This window comes from Rhopalosiphum padi, chromosome 1, assembly GCF_020882245.1.
Source record: "Rhopalosiphum padi isolate XX-2018 chromosome 1, ASM2088224v1, whole genome shotgun sequence".
Taxonomy (NCBI): domain Eukaryota; kingdom Metazoa; phylum Arthropoda; class Insecta; order Hemiptera; family Aphididae; genus Rhopalosiphum; species Rhopalosiphum padi.
In genome coordinates, this window is record NC_083597.1 from 59,782,234 (window position 1) to 59,800,002 (window position 17,769).

Consider the following 17,769-nt stretch of genomic DNA (forward strand, 5'->3'; position numbering starts at 1 on the left):
AGTATGCATTCAATATAATATTGTTTTTATTCATATATAATATAATATATGTATATGAATATACGTACGGTACGCGTTTATCCGAATCCTCGAGTCGACAACCTGCAGGCGGAGGTTCTTTAAAATCGTCGTCCGGCTGTCACTGAACAACGTAACTTGGCGTTTAATTTATGCGGCACTTACTAATCCGACGTTTAGGCGACCCGCGATATAATATGGTTTAGTGATGACGTAACATAGTGTTTAAATGCGAATGTCGTAGCATAATATATAACATATTGTGGATAATTCACGCGTCGTATGCACTGCAAGCGTAATAATAATAATATATACTCTAACAATAATATATGCATCGATTTCACACACGCGAGATGTCGGCGGTGGATTAACCCGATACAGGTACGCCAACGAACCTCAGAACGACGCCGCCGCGATCCAAATTTGAAACGCAATGACCGAGAAAACGTGTTTTTGAACGCGCGTAAACCACCGGCAGTGCACCTATATATACGGTCGGTCGCCGGTATATACACGTAAAGTGTGCATATAACACACGAACAACTACAACTTACTATCGTTAGCCCTCACGACGTCGTCGTAAAATCGTTCTGTGCGTGGGGGGTATTGGGTATTTAAGGCGATACGCGTTTAGTTGGTCTTTTTTTTATATAAATATTTTTTTTTTTACTTTTATTCCGTTGAATATCTACTACTGACGAAATACACACACCGTTGTATATACGCGGAAAAACAGTCACGTGCTGCTATATATACATATATATACGCCCTTGCACCGGCGAACAGAGATTATCGTCGCCCGGATTACTCGACCGACTCTCAGGCATTTCGGTCGGTCGAGCACACTAGTCCGTGTGCTGTATATCGTAATCCTTATACCGGTCACACACACGCATACACACACACACACACACAGATATTATCGCACAAACATATACACGTCGCGTGTGTTTATGTACGTAATATGTGTGTGTGTGTGTGCGTGGTCTTTTGTTCTACACCAGCAGCAGCAGCAGCAGCAGTATAGTAGTGCAGAGTAGTCTTAAGTGTACGTGTGCGAGTGGGTGAGAGGCGATGTGCGGGGGGGGGGGGTGAGGACGATGGCGAGGCCGAAGGGATTTAAGCCGTTATCCCTAGCGTTCATTAGTGCAGGATTACCGGGTCACCCGGGCAAATACCCGGACGGGCGAGGGCTATTAGGAAACGGATCCAGCAAATCCGGATTACCTCAAGGGCGCTATGACGTGGAGGTGGTGGTATATAGCTGGGTATACGCTAACGTACGGACGTATATGTGAGTGTGTTTGGACGAGTGCGTGTGTGCGTGTGTGTGTATGTGCAAGCGCGCGTGCGGTGAAGAACGGGTGAGCGGGCAAAGTCTCGTTAAATCGCGTGTCCACCGCCGCCGCCGCCGCCGCGATGATTTTTCTTTCCTCGGTGTCTCATTCGGATCTTTCCACCGCGTCTCCTGCTCACATCACCGTCGCCGACACAAACTCATATCTGTTCACTTATATAAACTGCACCAATTACACATTCGAAGACCAATACTATTTATATATACATATGATATATAGTGTATATACTCTAACGCATATATATATATATATGTCAAAATTCGATAAGTCCCCGAGGTATTGGACGTAACCGTATGTCTATATATAGACGTCGGTTTGAACATAACTGTTTTGCTCTTCCGCAGCGGACTTCAAAGCGATTGGTTAGGGTCGTCCGATTTCTATAGAAAATAACAATTTTGAAATTGTAGCACTGTATATAACGGAGAGAAATCTACTACACTCATCTAACGGTTTTAATTTTATGTTTTATTTATTATTATTGTTTTGATTTCTGAGAATTATTTTAATGAATAGTTTCGTTGCCTTTAACTGTCTCAATAATCTCCATCGACTACTGTGTATAGGTATACCTAAATCCAAATGCAGACAATAAAGTATGAATTAATTATCGCTGTTGCGTTATTTATGAGTACCTATCATAGTACTTACCGAGCGTTTTCAAAAAATCAATTATCCATACATAATATTATATTTCCTATACATATATTACATTTATTTAAAACGTAGAAAATTAATATTATCATAAACCATAGTGATTATTAGACAAATGGTATAATATTGTAATAATCTCTAGCTCTTTCGTTTGTACCGTTTCCGTTACTTAGTTAAATTACTATATAGTTTTAATTGCTAATCTCGAGGATAATTGAGTAGGAAATGTATCTTTTACGTGTATACTCCTACTTAGTACTTGAAATCGTTATTTATTTATTTGTCATCAGTATAATATGATATTGAACATTATTGCATCTAATTTTTAATTGTTTCGATTAGCGCATCGACTCCGATAATTGGTTTTAAAATGTTCCTATATTGTATAATGTTATACTTTAACACCTAACTAAAACGATATAATAAAAATGACAGTTATGGTTTTGTATTGATCTACATTACGCATTTTAAATAAAACAAAGTAATGACAAGTTATGAACTCTGTAAAATTCTAATAATTCTTCATCTTTTGTTCTTGCATCCCTAATTTTTCATCCCCTTTCAACTGTTGCTTTATATTTCCATGCAGTTAAAACTCCCGCTAAGTGATTCCACATTATTTTTTACTTCGTTACGACATATTGTTTTTGCAATTGTCATTACAATATGTAATATATAATAATAAAGTATATGATACAATTAGCATACCTACCAAAGTAAATACATGGCGAAATCAAAAATAATTTATGTGTATAATATAACTTTTTGACTCTTAAAAAAGTAAACACTTATTATCTTAGAATACATAAATCTTTTGAAAATTAATTTTATTTTTACCATTATTTTTATTTTTTTGTGTAACGAAAATATATATACCATACAAATATTATAACAATATAAGCATTAAAACAACGCTTTTCTACAGACTTAACATTTAAAATACTGATAATTAAAAAATTATTAATTCTAAATTCAATATTTATGTAGAGTTACTTATATTTTTTGTTATTTTCTGCTTGAAATGTGAAATTAAAAATATTTTTATTTGTCGTTTAATAAAGCAATAATATACAAGCTACATTTTTTTTCTCAAAATATTGATTTGAAATTACTTTAAAGTTAAATTATGTAAAAAAAAATATTTTCGAAATTGTGGTGTTTATACTTTATTGTTCTCCCAAGAATCATCCAATGCACTTCAAACACATTATAATAAATATTGATATTTTGAATGGAAAAACTGTCTATGTATAAACTTATTCCCACGGTTTAAGAAGGATTTATCTAACTATATTGATAATTGTACTTCACATGACACACTTTTCCCAATAATGTATTTATAGTAATATTATATTCAAATATATTACAATATTCTTTTTTCTACTACTAATAAGCGTGATAATGCGCCGTATTGTGACCATCTGTGAGGTCATATGAAGTTTAAATGGGTTTAAAAAAGGGTATAGTTAAATCACTACCCTTTTTTGAAAACTATTGAAACGCTTTAAATCGGGATGACCTAAAATTGAGAAAATAATATACATTTTGTATGTTTAGTGTAAGTTATAATGATAGTTATTATGTTATGTAAGCAGTCAAAGGTCAATAAATTGTATTAATGCCAGTTTTGACGTTATTAACAACGTTATACATTATATAATATATTTCGTTTCGTTTGTTTAAAACATATTGAATAAATCACAATTTACATAAACATCATATTATATTTTATTGAATAGTTATACTATAATAGTGCTTGTAGTATATACTATACATACATCAGTGAAATATTTAGTAAAAATCTAGAAAACGTTATAATATATAAAAGGATGTTAAACCGTGAATTTGAAGATGTATAAGTAATAGGTATCAAGTTTTCATATTTTACATAAACCAAATCAACATGGTATCTTAAGTTGAAATATAAATTGTTTGCCGTTGATAAGATATGGAATCTAAATGTTTGAATTTGGTCTTAAAATCTAACCGTATTTGTATGTATGCACTATGCAGCTATAAAATTTGAATTTTTTTGTATATTAATGATGAATAATATTAGTTGGTAGGTTTCTACAGTTCTACATACTATATCCAGTGTTAACAAAAACTTTATTTTTATTTTTAAGATTGTACAATTTTTAAATATTTTTTTATAACAAACACAACTTGTGTTACACATGCAATATTTAAGATTAATAACAAATATTATCATTTAACATTAATATTTACCAAGAATCGACAAAATAAATTTTTTATAAAATATTATACTGGATTTATAAATACCAAACAGTTTGGAAGAATTGAAAAATCTTTATTATCGGTTCGATTATTTGGTTATTGGTTATAAAGAAATGAAAATGAGAGGCGACTTGATATTTTTGTTCGATACTTTTTAACATTTTCGGGTACTTTGGTTCGATTTCATTTACTCCGTAAATTAAGCACTCGACGACATTGAGATAGATTTAAACCAAAATGCGCGTTCGATGCGATGTGGCCATAATTATATTATTTATAATTTATGTACCTGCTGGTCAGTATGTCCAATATTAATTCAGTACACAGTCACATAATACGATAGTATAGTACCAGGGATTCAAATATATCAAATCATCTACCTATAGTGGCTACGACGGATACGTATAATAATCTGCTTGCCGGGTCACGGGAATAATATTATTTTATATCGATTAGATCAATTCACCGTGCGATGTGAGAGAGGAGACGACGGGTCGCGTTCGTATACTATAATATAATATTATATAACGTATAGGCGCATCTAATAGAGACGATGACAATATAATAATAATATTCGGGAATAAAATAAATATTAGATTGATTTCGTCAGACTTGGCATTTTTTTTCTCAAATATAAAAACACATATACGTAAATTTACTGTATAATATTTTAATTATATAATATTGTCCGGACGCTCAACGGTCACGATATCAGATACCATGGATATATATATATTATATTACACGCGTCTGTATATACGATCGGCGGTCGATCTGATTGTTGAACTCAGGTGTCTACGAGAACACGAAATATACAACAAAACACAACACACACACCCACACATATTCACACTACTTGTAGACGGCGACACAAACAGTGCTTATATATATTATTATAAATATTATATATAGTGCACCCGACGCAGATAATCACATTAAAGTTAATAAGGCGCGCGTTACGGGCACTCGGTTAATAAGTGCTCCGTGTTCCTCGACGGTATAATAATATTACGTATAGTCCGATTGTGTTTTTACTTTTTATTTTTATTTTTTCACTTTGCCCATACGTCCACTACAATATATGGCGGTTACCTACAAACATATATATATACACGTCGTCTGTCCATTATTATTATAATACAAGGCGCCAAAAAACCGTACTTGTGCTCGCGCGTGCGCGTGTGTGCGTGCCCGTGTTCGTATATAATATTATATCGTGTAAGCGTCACACACACACACACACACACACACACACACACACTCACACACGTGACTGAGAATTTTAATACGAAAATTCCACACGAGGAAGTGTCGGCTGGAGCAGAAAAAAAAAATGTATATAAGATGATAATAATAATAATAATAATAATAATAATTGGTCATCGAGAATATATCGCGTCGTATAGGATATCTGCGAGAAATATGCGTACAGGCGTCGGCGGTTTCACGCGGCTAAATGCGAAACAATCGGGTATTATGCGTTATTATTGTTGTGTATTATATACGATTGTGGCGGAGATTTTTTTTTTCTTTTTCATAATCTATAGGTACACGACAGTGGAAAAAAAAAATAAGTAAAACGAAGAGTGCCTACCTGCAGTGTATAATAATATAATGTTATACATATATATAATAGAGAGATAATAATAATCGGTGCACCGCGACGAATGTGCATCGGGCACATTCACATTGTCCGTACCGGCGGCGACGGCGGCATACGGTGAGTATAATATAGCAGTTGGCAGTGGCGGCAGTGGCAAACTGCCGGGTTTTTAGCGCCGCGACGACGTCGGCCGCCGCCCGGACCGCCGTCGCATGCGTATGCGTATGTGTGTGTGTGTGTAAACAATGTGGAATTAACCTTGGCCAGGCGTCGCGCGCGCGAGCCGAAGACGTCTCGCCGGCGAGTGTTGAGGTAATAATATTGTAGGAAAATAGAAAATAGAAAATGAGATGAAAAAAAAAAAAGTGGCGACGGTCGCCGGCTGCGATACGGCGGGCACAATAATAATAAAACGTACGCATTCCATCGGGTGGCGGCGGTCGCAGATACGCACATTAGAATTCCTTATCAGCGCACATCACCTGGGAAACATCCTTGAGTGGCGCGCATTTTTCTCGGGTTTTTGTACCTATTTTTTTTCTGTTTCACTTGAATTTCCCCGGGCCGTTTAAAATATACGCATTCCGCAGTCGGCGACGGCGCGCGTCACGTGTTGATAACTACGCGGAATTTCGGTGTTTTTTTTTTTTCTACTAATCTTAAGGTCGGAAAAACGGAGATTTTCCTCTCCCGACCGCACACATAACAATATTATAATATAGCAATATAAATAATAATAATATTATTATCATATTATGTACACACGCCAACGGAATAATCATTATCATTAACGATTCGTGTGACCCCTCCCCCCACTTAAAGATTTTTCCACAAAGTCGCCGCCGCGGCATCCGTAACCCGACGGTCGTTTGTACGATATCAAAACGAATCGAACAGCTGATACTCCACACGCGCTTATTGTATGTATGATTATTTCATACGTATAAAAATTAATAAACACGAGAAATTGATAGGAAAATAACACTACCACTTTACAAATAAATAATAATATTATGATATGAAATGTATAATATACGTGTAATCGAGTTTTATGCGAACGCAAGTTCATAATAATCAGTATAGAGCGCATAAGATATTACGATTAAACATTAGAAAACTAAATAATTTGGTATTATTTCTGGAGCGTAAAAAACCGTAGAAAAATACATAGTTAATCGATAAACAATATTCTCAGTCGTAGATATTATGATCATATACTTCATTCATATCCAGCCATACTTAAATTTATTGGTCAGTTATTACGATTATTGTGTTGTATTTAAAAATGTTTAAAAAAAAAATTGTTTAATGTTTATTATAATAATAATATATGTATACTTGTATTACGCGTGCATCATAATTTTATCTTTAAATTGTATTTAAATATTTTGAATTGACTTAATATCTTCGTTTTAGTTTTATAATAATGTACCTACTATCGGTCGGACAATTTAGTTAGAGCACTAAACATTTATATTATGGCATGTATATATTGTATTATAATATCGTTACGGTTCACTGATACTATTTTAAGTTAGAATTTAAGGCGATTACAGTAGGCAACAAGAGAACACCAGATCCATACTATTTTTATCAAAAGCATGTTCACATCAAAATATTGAATAAAATATACTATTGTATAATATATTTTAATCCATTTACAAAATAAAACAATTCCCCAGGCGCGATGTGTTTGCATACAAAAATGAATTTAATATTTTTTATATTATTAGATTATAATACATATTTTGATTAATTTTGAATTTTTAAATTTTTAAAAACACATTTTTGTAAAATTGTATTTTTTTCTTAATTTGAATCAAAAATATCATTGAGGAAATACCATATAATACTTACAGATTTTCAGTAATTTATAGAGGCTGTAGCTTATGTAAATGATTAATGGCTAAAACTTTTTAACCATATTAATTTACATTGAAATTCGAATAATCCAAAATAAATAAGTTTCAAAACACAAATTCATCAGATTTTATTAGTAAACAATATACCTATACTAACTTAATAAATAATAGTATGTGATATATTTCTTTAAAAATATCTAAATTGATAACTTTAATATAGGCATATTACATCATAAAATTATACTACGAAATACCAACAGAATTATTTATGGTTTTATTTCTTTTATTTTTCGATTGGATTAATCAATCTATAGAATTATTGTACAATAAACTTAAAAGAAAATATAATTTGGCTTAACATGAAGGATTGACGTGAAACGACACTCGACATAAATTAGTTTTAAATTAAAACTCTAAAACTTATAATTTTAGTTTTATGATTAATATTGTAACATTATGTGCGTTTTTAATATTTCAAGTCGTATAGGTTTGTTGACTTTGAATTAAAATAATTAGAAAACGATTAAAACAGGTTTGAGTTAATATTAGCTCTAATAAATTTGGTAAAAACAAAAAAACGTCGTCATTGGGAAATAATGATTTCGATGTTTGAGTTTTAATTAGTTTTAGTAAATTTAGTGTTATTATTCAATATGATTACCACTTTAATGAGTTATTAGCAAAAGTGGTTGTTATATAATCTATAAAATAATTAGTAAAAATTAAAACACAGTCAATAGAACTGGATTGAGGTGTTAAGCAGTATTAGACACATTCGTATAATAACAAGATAGTATTTAAAATAAAATATGCAACTGCGCCGTTAGGTCATTTAAAAATATTTATGGCCTACATCCCACCATGCCTGCCATATCTCTTAATGCACTGTAATTAATTACTTCGCCAAATATATTTTTAGCTTTATTAAAATTTGTTTATTTTTCATTACTAGATTCATCCGTGTACACTATATTATAATCGTAATCCAAATGATTTATATAATACGCACATTTTGAGAGCAAAAAAAAAAAACGAACATGTTTTCGTTTTAATCAGTTGCTATAATCACGGTTTTTAAACATAATTAGAACGACCGTCGATAATTAAAATAACATCGGCAAGATCGCCGGCGTTGATATCAATAACGTACAATGCATTATAAAGCAGAGACTACTTTCGATATTCCGACTGACGGTAATTGATTAATTGAAAACCGATCGTTATATATGTATATATATAGATTTTTTTTAATTCGCAGAAATAAAACCAACGTTAATTCGAGAAACACCACTGTACTATAATAACTGTGTGTACACACACCGTTCAACGAAATGATTATTTCGTATTTTAGAAATTTGTGAAAGGCGATTACAATATTATTTTACACTAAAACGTTCTCGTTTGACGATATAATTTATTTCGATATTCTTTCGCAAACGCTTATCGATATAACACGCGTATAGCTTTAGCGTTACACGTCGTACGAGCTAGGCGGCGACCGCCGTGTCCGCGTATCTCCGCGTCTACGAATTGCTAACGATTTAATATAGGTATCTGCGCGTAGTAGGTATACGTACATCGGAACGGAAACACGTTGATGTCTTGAGCCACGCGGACTTAGCGTGTCACGACACTTGCAGGAGGCGCACACCACACTGCAGCAATCCCAGCGGGGATATATTATATTTATTTGTATATATATATATATATATATTATATTATACGCGGAGTTGTCATACGACCCGGAATTCAATCAAAACGCCATTGTAACCGCGGGTCGAGTCATTTAAATTCAGATAAGCCTTTTTGGACAAGACGTTATTACACTGTCCAAGAAGACCCGGGTCCATTACGGGCCGTGCCCAGGTCTCTAATTATTTATCCACGCTCGGACCGGCCTAGACGATGAGCTGACCACCGCCACCACCGTCGCAGCCGCCGCGAGACCCGCAGGTGTCAGTTTCCAAAGCCTCAGAGTCTTAACCGGGTGTCTAGAGGTGAAGTCCGAATACACAATAATCCTGTTACACGCCGTCGTAGTCTCGTCGTCGAGGGATCGGATCGTTGATAACGGCTGAACACCGCTACGAGTCCGGCGGCGGCGGCCGTGGAGGCGGGATCACGCGTTTCCGTCAAAAATATTGATATTCTAATAAATCGTCTGTATAATATTATTCGTATACGCTCTATACGTAATATACTAGAGGGCGTACAAGACGTAGGAGTCGTGTGCAGTGCATATTTTTATTTTCGTTTTGTTTTTGATTTCTTTTTTATTATTATTATTATTATTCTACACGCAACAATGACCGAGTTGTTCAGATTTAGATTAAATAAATCCATTGATTACGTTTATTTTATAAAACAGACTGTATGCGCGCGTATTTACGACCACGGAAACGATGCAAACATCCGGTTCCGTATCATCATAAAACTGACACAACGCCATAAACATATTACATAGATTCGATAATAAAGGTCGCTTCGGTATATACGCAGCTATGTCTCCAATGAACCCTAATTCCGTATAATAAAAAATATCGCCGACCGCCAAGCACCTAACCGACGAAACTTATTTTTTTTCCTACACGATTTCACTCTCTGTATATTTATACTCGTTCTATACCGTAATTTTTCTTAACCCGACACAATAATGACCTCTGTATAGCTATTTTAGCTATATATGTAAGTACAGTAGCCATTTGTTGTTTGTTTTTTAAATTTAACATTAACAATATAAACAATTTTCTCCGTATTAAACAGTTAAACAATGTATATCTAAAATAGTAAACTAAAGAGTATCAAAGAAAGAACACGCTTGTTTAGTTTAGACACATTTAAAACCCAAAAAACCTACAGCATCGAAGTGTTGTGTTCATTTACTCACAGTATGTTTTAGTTATTATAAAATACGGTGTGCATATTATAATATTACATATTATATTATTGAGACAGAAATAATAACACCAAATCTTTAATCGGTTAAAAATAATGACGTCGTTAGTTTTTTTAATCTTAGTGGGTTTTTTTTTATTATTGTTAACAGCCATTAAAAACATTCGATCAATGCTTATTTAAGCTATTAATGCTGTCCCATGTTCAAATAACTCTATGGATACGACCTTAAAAATTACACAGTGCCATCGTTTAGTCTGTAACTGGGTGCACAATCAATATAAACCGACCGATTGCGCGTTCACCGACCACCGACGACTTCACCCAACACACCGATCGGTTGACCGGCCAACCGAACAATCTTCGGGATAAGACAATACAAACAGTCTCCACGGTTCGACGACCTAATCTTCGGGTCAGGTGTCAATATGCATTATTTATAATAGCTGAACCACCTCGGAATTTTAAGAGTACAAATATTATTATTTTCACAGTTGGTAATATTGGCATTGATTTATTTATTCTCGGTGATACAAATTTCAAAAAAACATATATATACCGACAAACTTTTGAGATTCTTGGCGATGAATTAAATGAACCAGTATTGGTTATACTGTATATGTTATATTATAATGAAATGTGTCTTTTTGCTTGTAAAGCTGACGTCATCTTTAAGAACAGTATACAAATACTCCAATGATTAACGCCGAAGGTGATTTCTAACAGAAAATTGGATTTAGTTGATATACATTTTTTTATAGTAATTTAAATATATACATTTTTTACAAAATTCGTCAAGATCACAAAACTACGTAAGTTATTTTGTAGTTAAAAATTCATAACATTTTCGATTTTAACGCCTATGCTAAGAAATTTAATACAAGATTTCAAATAATAAAAATGTTTCCATAGTTTTTAATGAGATACAGACATTTTCAAATGGGTTTTGTTATTTTTATGTGATTAAAAAAATATATTAATTATAATAATATAAACTTGAAACATTCCATCATTATTAATTAAATAATCATTTTTTATACACAACGATCTTAACATCAAAAATAGATGCATTATTTTATAGACATTTGAATTTCAAAGTTTTACAACCAGAATACATGCAGAATTGTAAAATAAAAGCATCCCTAAAATAAATTATTATTATAATAATATTGTACCTGGTCCGAGTTGTCCGTCGTTTGCGCTAGAGACCGGTGAAGTGGATCCTTGTAAGTGTGGCGTCAATGACATTGATTGATTCTGTACAAAAAAATCACATTTATTGTTTTTTATTTTATTATTCTTTTTAAAAATCACTTATTAAAATAGGTATATTTATATAAAATGTGAGCACAGGCGCTTAATATACGATACACCGACGACATATTTGTAGACACTCAATTTATGTCGTCCGCAAAAAAAATATTTAGTATTATAATCATAATATAGTTTAGTAATATAACGTGCATAATCCTCAATTTAGTCAATTCATTTTATTAGACTTTATCATTATTAATTATTACTACAACACTACCTATCAGTTATTATTTTTGCTTTTACATTGTTACTAAAATATTGTCTTTATAGCGTACAAACTTCTAATTGTTGGGTGTCATCCCGTAATGAAATATACAAATGTAATAAAATATATATACGACGACGACGATTAGGTCTTTTCATATGCGCCCACTATACGCATATATAAACTCGAACGACAGACGGTTCTTTTCTTTTGCGTTTCCCCTCGGCGGGGTAATTTATTGTTTTTTTCATTTACCGCAACCGCGCTGGATGTGTCGTCTCCCCAACGAGTTCAATCAGTCAAAAGGGAACCGATGAACCGTTGTTTCCTTCCTTTACATTGTCACAAGGATTAACGGCTTCCTCGGCAGTCATTTTTCTACACTCTGGTTTCGATGCAACGCCGGCGGCGGAGTTTGTCACGGTCTGAGGACGACGCCGATTTAAAACCACTGCAGTCCCGTTTCCGGTGATCGGCACCCGCGGTAATATTCGTAGGTACGCACTAAGTCTCGCACAAGTTATAATATGTATTATTGTTGTATAATTGTATATTATCGTACAAGTGATAAAGAACCATATATTTTACGAACATATTTTTCGATTTCGATGTCAATTACAGTAGTTATATTATTTTATATTTTGATTTTATTTATTTTTTGATAGCAAATTCATTTAACGATTTGACCACAGTTTTATGGCTAATAAATTATAAAGTAAATATAAGTGGCCAAATATTATTTAATATTATTCATATTAATTTTATTTCTATAAATAGGTATTTTTATTATTTTTTTTTATTATTAAATATTATGTTCGATAAAATAATAAATACATAAAAAATTGTATTATGAGTGCAAAACAAAAAATCACCAGTAAACTTATTTTCAATGTTATAATATTGATTTTCGTTATCAATACTAAAAAAATATCGTGTTTGCATCACTTTAGTAGGTGTGGAATTTTTTACTATTGCATATTATACTATATTAGTATAAATTGTGTACGTAGCCCAAGTCCGTATCATACGCGTTTCGCCGTGAAAACATAATTAACAAACCGTTAACCGTTGATATATCTAATCACTGCTGTTATTGATAAAAAAAAAAAAAATTAAATCGAAACCGCGTCTGATTCTCGTCATATTAAACACCCTGTATACCTATGGTTTCATACATACATAAGATAGTATTGTATTTTGTGTTCGACGAGCTGCTGTTTTTTCCGACCGTGTAACAATAATAATAATAATACGTCATACACATCATATTATTACGATGTATAATGTGTATATATATATAATATAGTATACGTGCACTGCACAGCGTAATACACATATTATTGTACATAGTTAAACTGTGATAATTTGCAAAAATCGACTGGTATTAAATTTGCATTTGGTCAGCCCAAGTCGTGTAGTATATTAAATATAGAAACTGTGCGCACGAGTGAACCCGCTTAATGAATTCGACCACCATTATGAGACAGCAATAAAAATGAGTTAATAATCCGCGGTCCGCGGCGATAGTTTTCTAAACCGGGGTTAAGTGATGTCAACGACTAGAGGCCGAATCAGTAAGTCTTCTTCTTCTTATTTATTTATTATTATTATTTTTTTTTTTTAGTGGGCTATATAAACGTCGTTAATTCTAAATGTTCCAATCATATGTTGCTTTATTGCCACGTTTTACTCTAACATATTCACCGATATACAGATATATGATATACGTAATATCTATACTTATTATATAAATGTTACAGAAAGAATTTTTTTATGCGAGATGATATATTATCGTTTCTCGAACAGTTTATGTATTTATTGTAAAACACTAAGATTGCCAATATTATAGATTGCAGTAGCATATTAATTGTCTACATAAATATCGGTTATTAAGCTATAACGTCTATACATGGTTTGTTACACAATATATCAAATAAGCGTTAAAGTTAAAAGAATGTAGTTCCAAATGAGTACAATGTATTTTATAAATGTGTAAAGCCTAAATGAATAAAAATTACAACAAAATTAAGCTATAACAAATGTATAATTTTAATTAATCCTTTGTATATTATGAGTAGTTAAAAAATGAAATTAAAAACGAGTGTTGTACGTTAAAAAAATCACAATTTTATCACTATTAATATGTATCTTATTGAGTATTTGGCTTCAATAATCGGGAAATTGATTTTGTTTCATGTTTTGGCTCGTACCTTATAATTATTGTAATGTAATAGGTATTGCACGCGTTTACGTTTTAGTTTCGTCAACATGAAATATAAAATACGCGTGAGTGCTCTCCGTCGTAACAGTTTTGCATTGTGCTTGGTTTATACGCCGTCAATAAAATGAGCGTTTTTTTCTGACAAAATACAAAAGTTTTAATTAGTTTAGATACTGAAATTATATAGGTATATAAAACAAAATACTTTATGTAATATTAATTGTTTTTTTAGGACTGATGTACAGATAAACAGAAAATATGGACTACATCAATACTTAATTTTAATATTTTGCTAAACGAATTCAAACATCGATAATCTTATGTGATTATCTCAAAAACTACACCAGTTAATTTTATATAGAATAAAAAAAACCACTTAAATAATAAAAATTTGTATTACTTTATGGTATATCAATAATATTTTAGTACGTAAATTACAAGAATAGGGAAATTTTAGATGATGCCTAATGCATGCACAATGTAATTAATTATTTTAACAAATCATTAATTATTATTATCATCTCTTTATCTGAATACACTTAATTAATATGCCATTTTATTGCGATGCGTTTTAAACCATTTAAGATGCTCTGCGGTGACTATCAATCGTCAAAATATTAAAACGAAATCGACAAATAGCTATATGATATTTTATTATCCACCCATATTGTGAAATTGTGAGACACCTAGTTTGTGTTTTGTTGCCAGTAACCACGAACGTTGCAATTAAGAATAATATTAATTAAATCCATACCTAAGTATTCAATATCTGAATTTATTGAAGGCTATTTGATAAATAATAAAAACGTTTTATTATTTTAGTTAGTTTTATATTTTTTATAATGCTATTATTCGCTAACACAATTATCAATAAACAATAAAACTACTGCTTTTTAAAACATAATTAGAAATTAAAATATTAAAACGTTTAAAAATGGCTAATAGTAGCTAAGTATTATGAAATTATGCGACCATGATTTTCGTGTTTATACTACTCTGACGTTATACAACACCAGTTATTGTTATTATATAATTTTGTCAAACCTGCGAAGTTTAATGTAGTTAAAACTTCCGATATGTTTACTGTACGCACACGGAAGGATTAAACACTGAAACATCGCTTGATGCTCAATAATAGTGTTATATTAGACTAAACGTGACATTGTAGACCTTACTCTGTTTACACGTAGTATCTAATTATTATAGTTAATTAGAATTTCACGTCTGTAAAGTATCAGCTTAATAATATCATTTTCTTCCTTAGCTCTAATATTTACGATGCCGTATAATTTTATATATTATATATAATTTACATATTAAAAAATAATGTCAAAAGCGTATCCTGACTGGTATTCAGTGGTATTGAACTAATGGTTTTTCGTTTTCGCGGAATTAATTTATTTTCTTTTTTTTTTAATAATACCTATAGTTAATAATACTATACAAATTATAATTAATACATTATATTATTGTTATTCATTTAATGACACAAATCATAAAATCAATAAAACTATGGCTAGTATATACTTATATATTATAATAATGATAATAATTACATAGGTGCGTCATATTATCTGTCCATCTGATACAGTTGTATTATATAAGTTACTAGGTAGGTATTAAATAATAAAACAAAAATAAATTGTTCTTATTTATAAATGATAATATTCAATATAAATACAAAAACGTATCAGTATACAATATACTTACATACGAATATATAGTGCATATTTTTATGGTATTTGTCATACAAAAAGTGGTGAGGTTCGTATGCGAGAACAAGTACCCCCTACACGAGTATCTTTAAGGTATAATAAAAATAGCACCGAAAATAATTACTTATGTTATGATTAAATTAAAACCCTAACTAATGCTATGTAATTATTATTACAAATGATAATATAATATTATAGAGTACAACAATATGACTTGAGAATTCTTATATATTTTTCCCATCTATTCGTAATATTAGTAAGTTTCCAACTCGGCGTGATATCATGTTATTATATAGAAGTAATATACCTACCTTTTATACATATGAATAGGTTAATAATGAAACTGTTGAACTAATATATACTCAACACCGTAACTATCTAAATAGGAATGATTGAATACCAATATGAAATTGTTCGTGTGGTGCGAGTGGCGGCAAAGTCGAATCAAATACACCTAATAATGGGACAGATTTAATTTATTTATTTTTCTAATATTTACTCCCGACAGTCGATATTTTAAGGTGAATACGGAGTTATATGCTAAACTTTAGTGTAATAGTTGAATTGGAAGTATCGAATTAAGCTAAATACAAATAGAAAAAGAAATCCTTAGAATCGAGTTATAGATTATTATTAATATGGTGAAAATTCTTTGTATAATTTATTATTATTATTATTATTTGCAATAGATACCGTAAATTTGTCCTTTGAAACTCGGAACGCATGTTTTAATAAAATATTAAACAAACGAAGAAAAACCGTCATGTATGCGAAAAGAATAGTGTAAAAAAAACGAAAAAGTGATTACCAAACACATTCCGTCGTATAATATTATGTAGGTACGCAAACGATCGATTTTATTTTATGTAACGTCGAGACTCGTTTAGACGATATTATAAGACTGCTTAGTATGACTGCACGACAAATCACGTTTACGTTATAGTATATTATTGTTAGGGAAATGTAGTAAATGTACACGATACATTATATGGGTATAGAATTTGGGACAATATCAATAAGTCGCAGTGTCGAATACGCACCACTGTATACTCGTATTATGCGTCCGGATGACAGCCGTACACAATTGATATAGATAATGCATGTATGTTACGGGCAATATGTGACACACGTTGGCCAGTGTATGTGCTATGCTTTATACCCGGTGTTACTGTGCAATTCATTAATAAACTACTATTTTGCCAAGGCGGGGTAATACTTTTCTCGAGTCGAAGTATACTTTACCGGTATTAAATTGGACATGGCAACTATAATTGTAAAATTAGTTATTTGAACCTATCGAATTTAAAAATATATAATATTTCGCGTAAATGTAATTACTGGTTTTGCTTAAATTATAGTACAGAACTATAACAATTAATATTATCTGATTGTCTATATATTTTTTTCTGTATTTTAGCATATTAAATATACATACACAATATCAAATTCTCGATACTATCTTATCTCGTCATTTCCCGATAGTTTATTTTGGCCGTATCGTATTATGTAAGTACTGCTATTTAATATGGTAGACACATGTGATTTTGAATTTTTGTCAAGAATAATATTTAGTGTCTAAAAATATGTGGTTAAACGTTAACCGGAAGTTTGAATGGTGTAAATAAATTATGGACATTTGTGTTTGGGTATCAGCCTATTGCGGCCCAAAGTGACCTTTTTTTCCTT

The 17,769-nt window shown here is 31.6% G+C and overlaps 1 protein-coding gene across 3 annotated transcripts in view; it reads right to left on the bottom strand.

Annotated features, from left to right (window-relative positions):
* Positions 1-17,769, bottom strand: part of LOC132924604 (uncharacterized) — an 82,157-nt gene that overhangs the window by 33,342 nt on the left and 31,046 nt on the right. For all 3 annotated transcript variants that reach the window (XM_060989029.1, XM_060989021.1, XM_060989014.1), the window contains exon 2: positions 11,804-11,885. In XM_060989029.1, coding sequence (XP_060845012.1) covers positions 11,804-11,876 — 73 coding nt within the window. In that variant the 5' untranslated portion in view covers positions 11,877-11,885. The remainder of the gene's footprint in view (positions 1-11,803; positions 11,886-17,769) is intronic.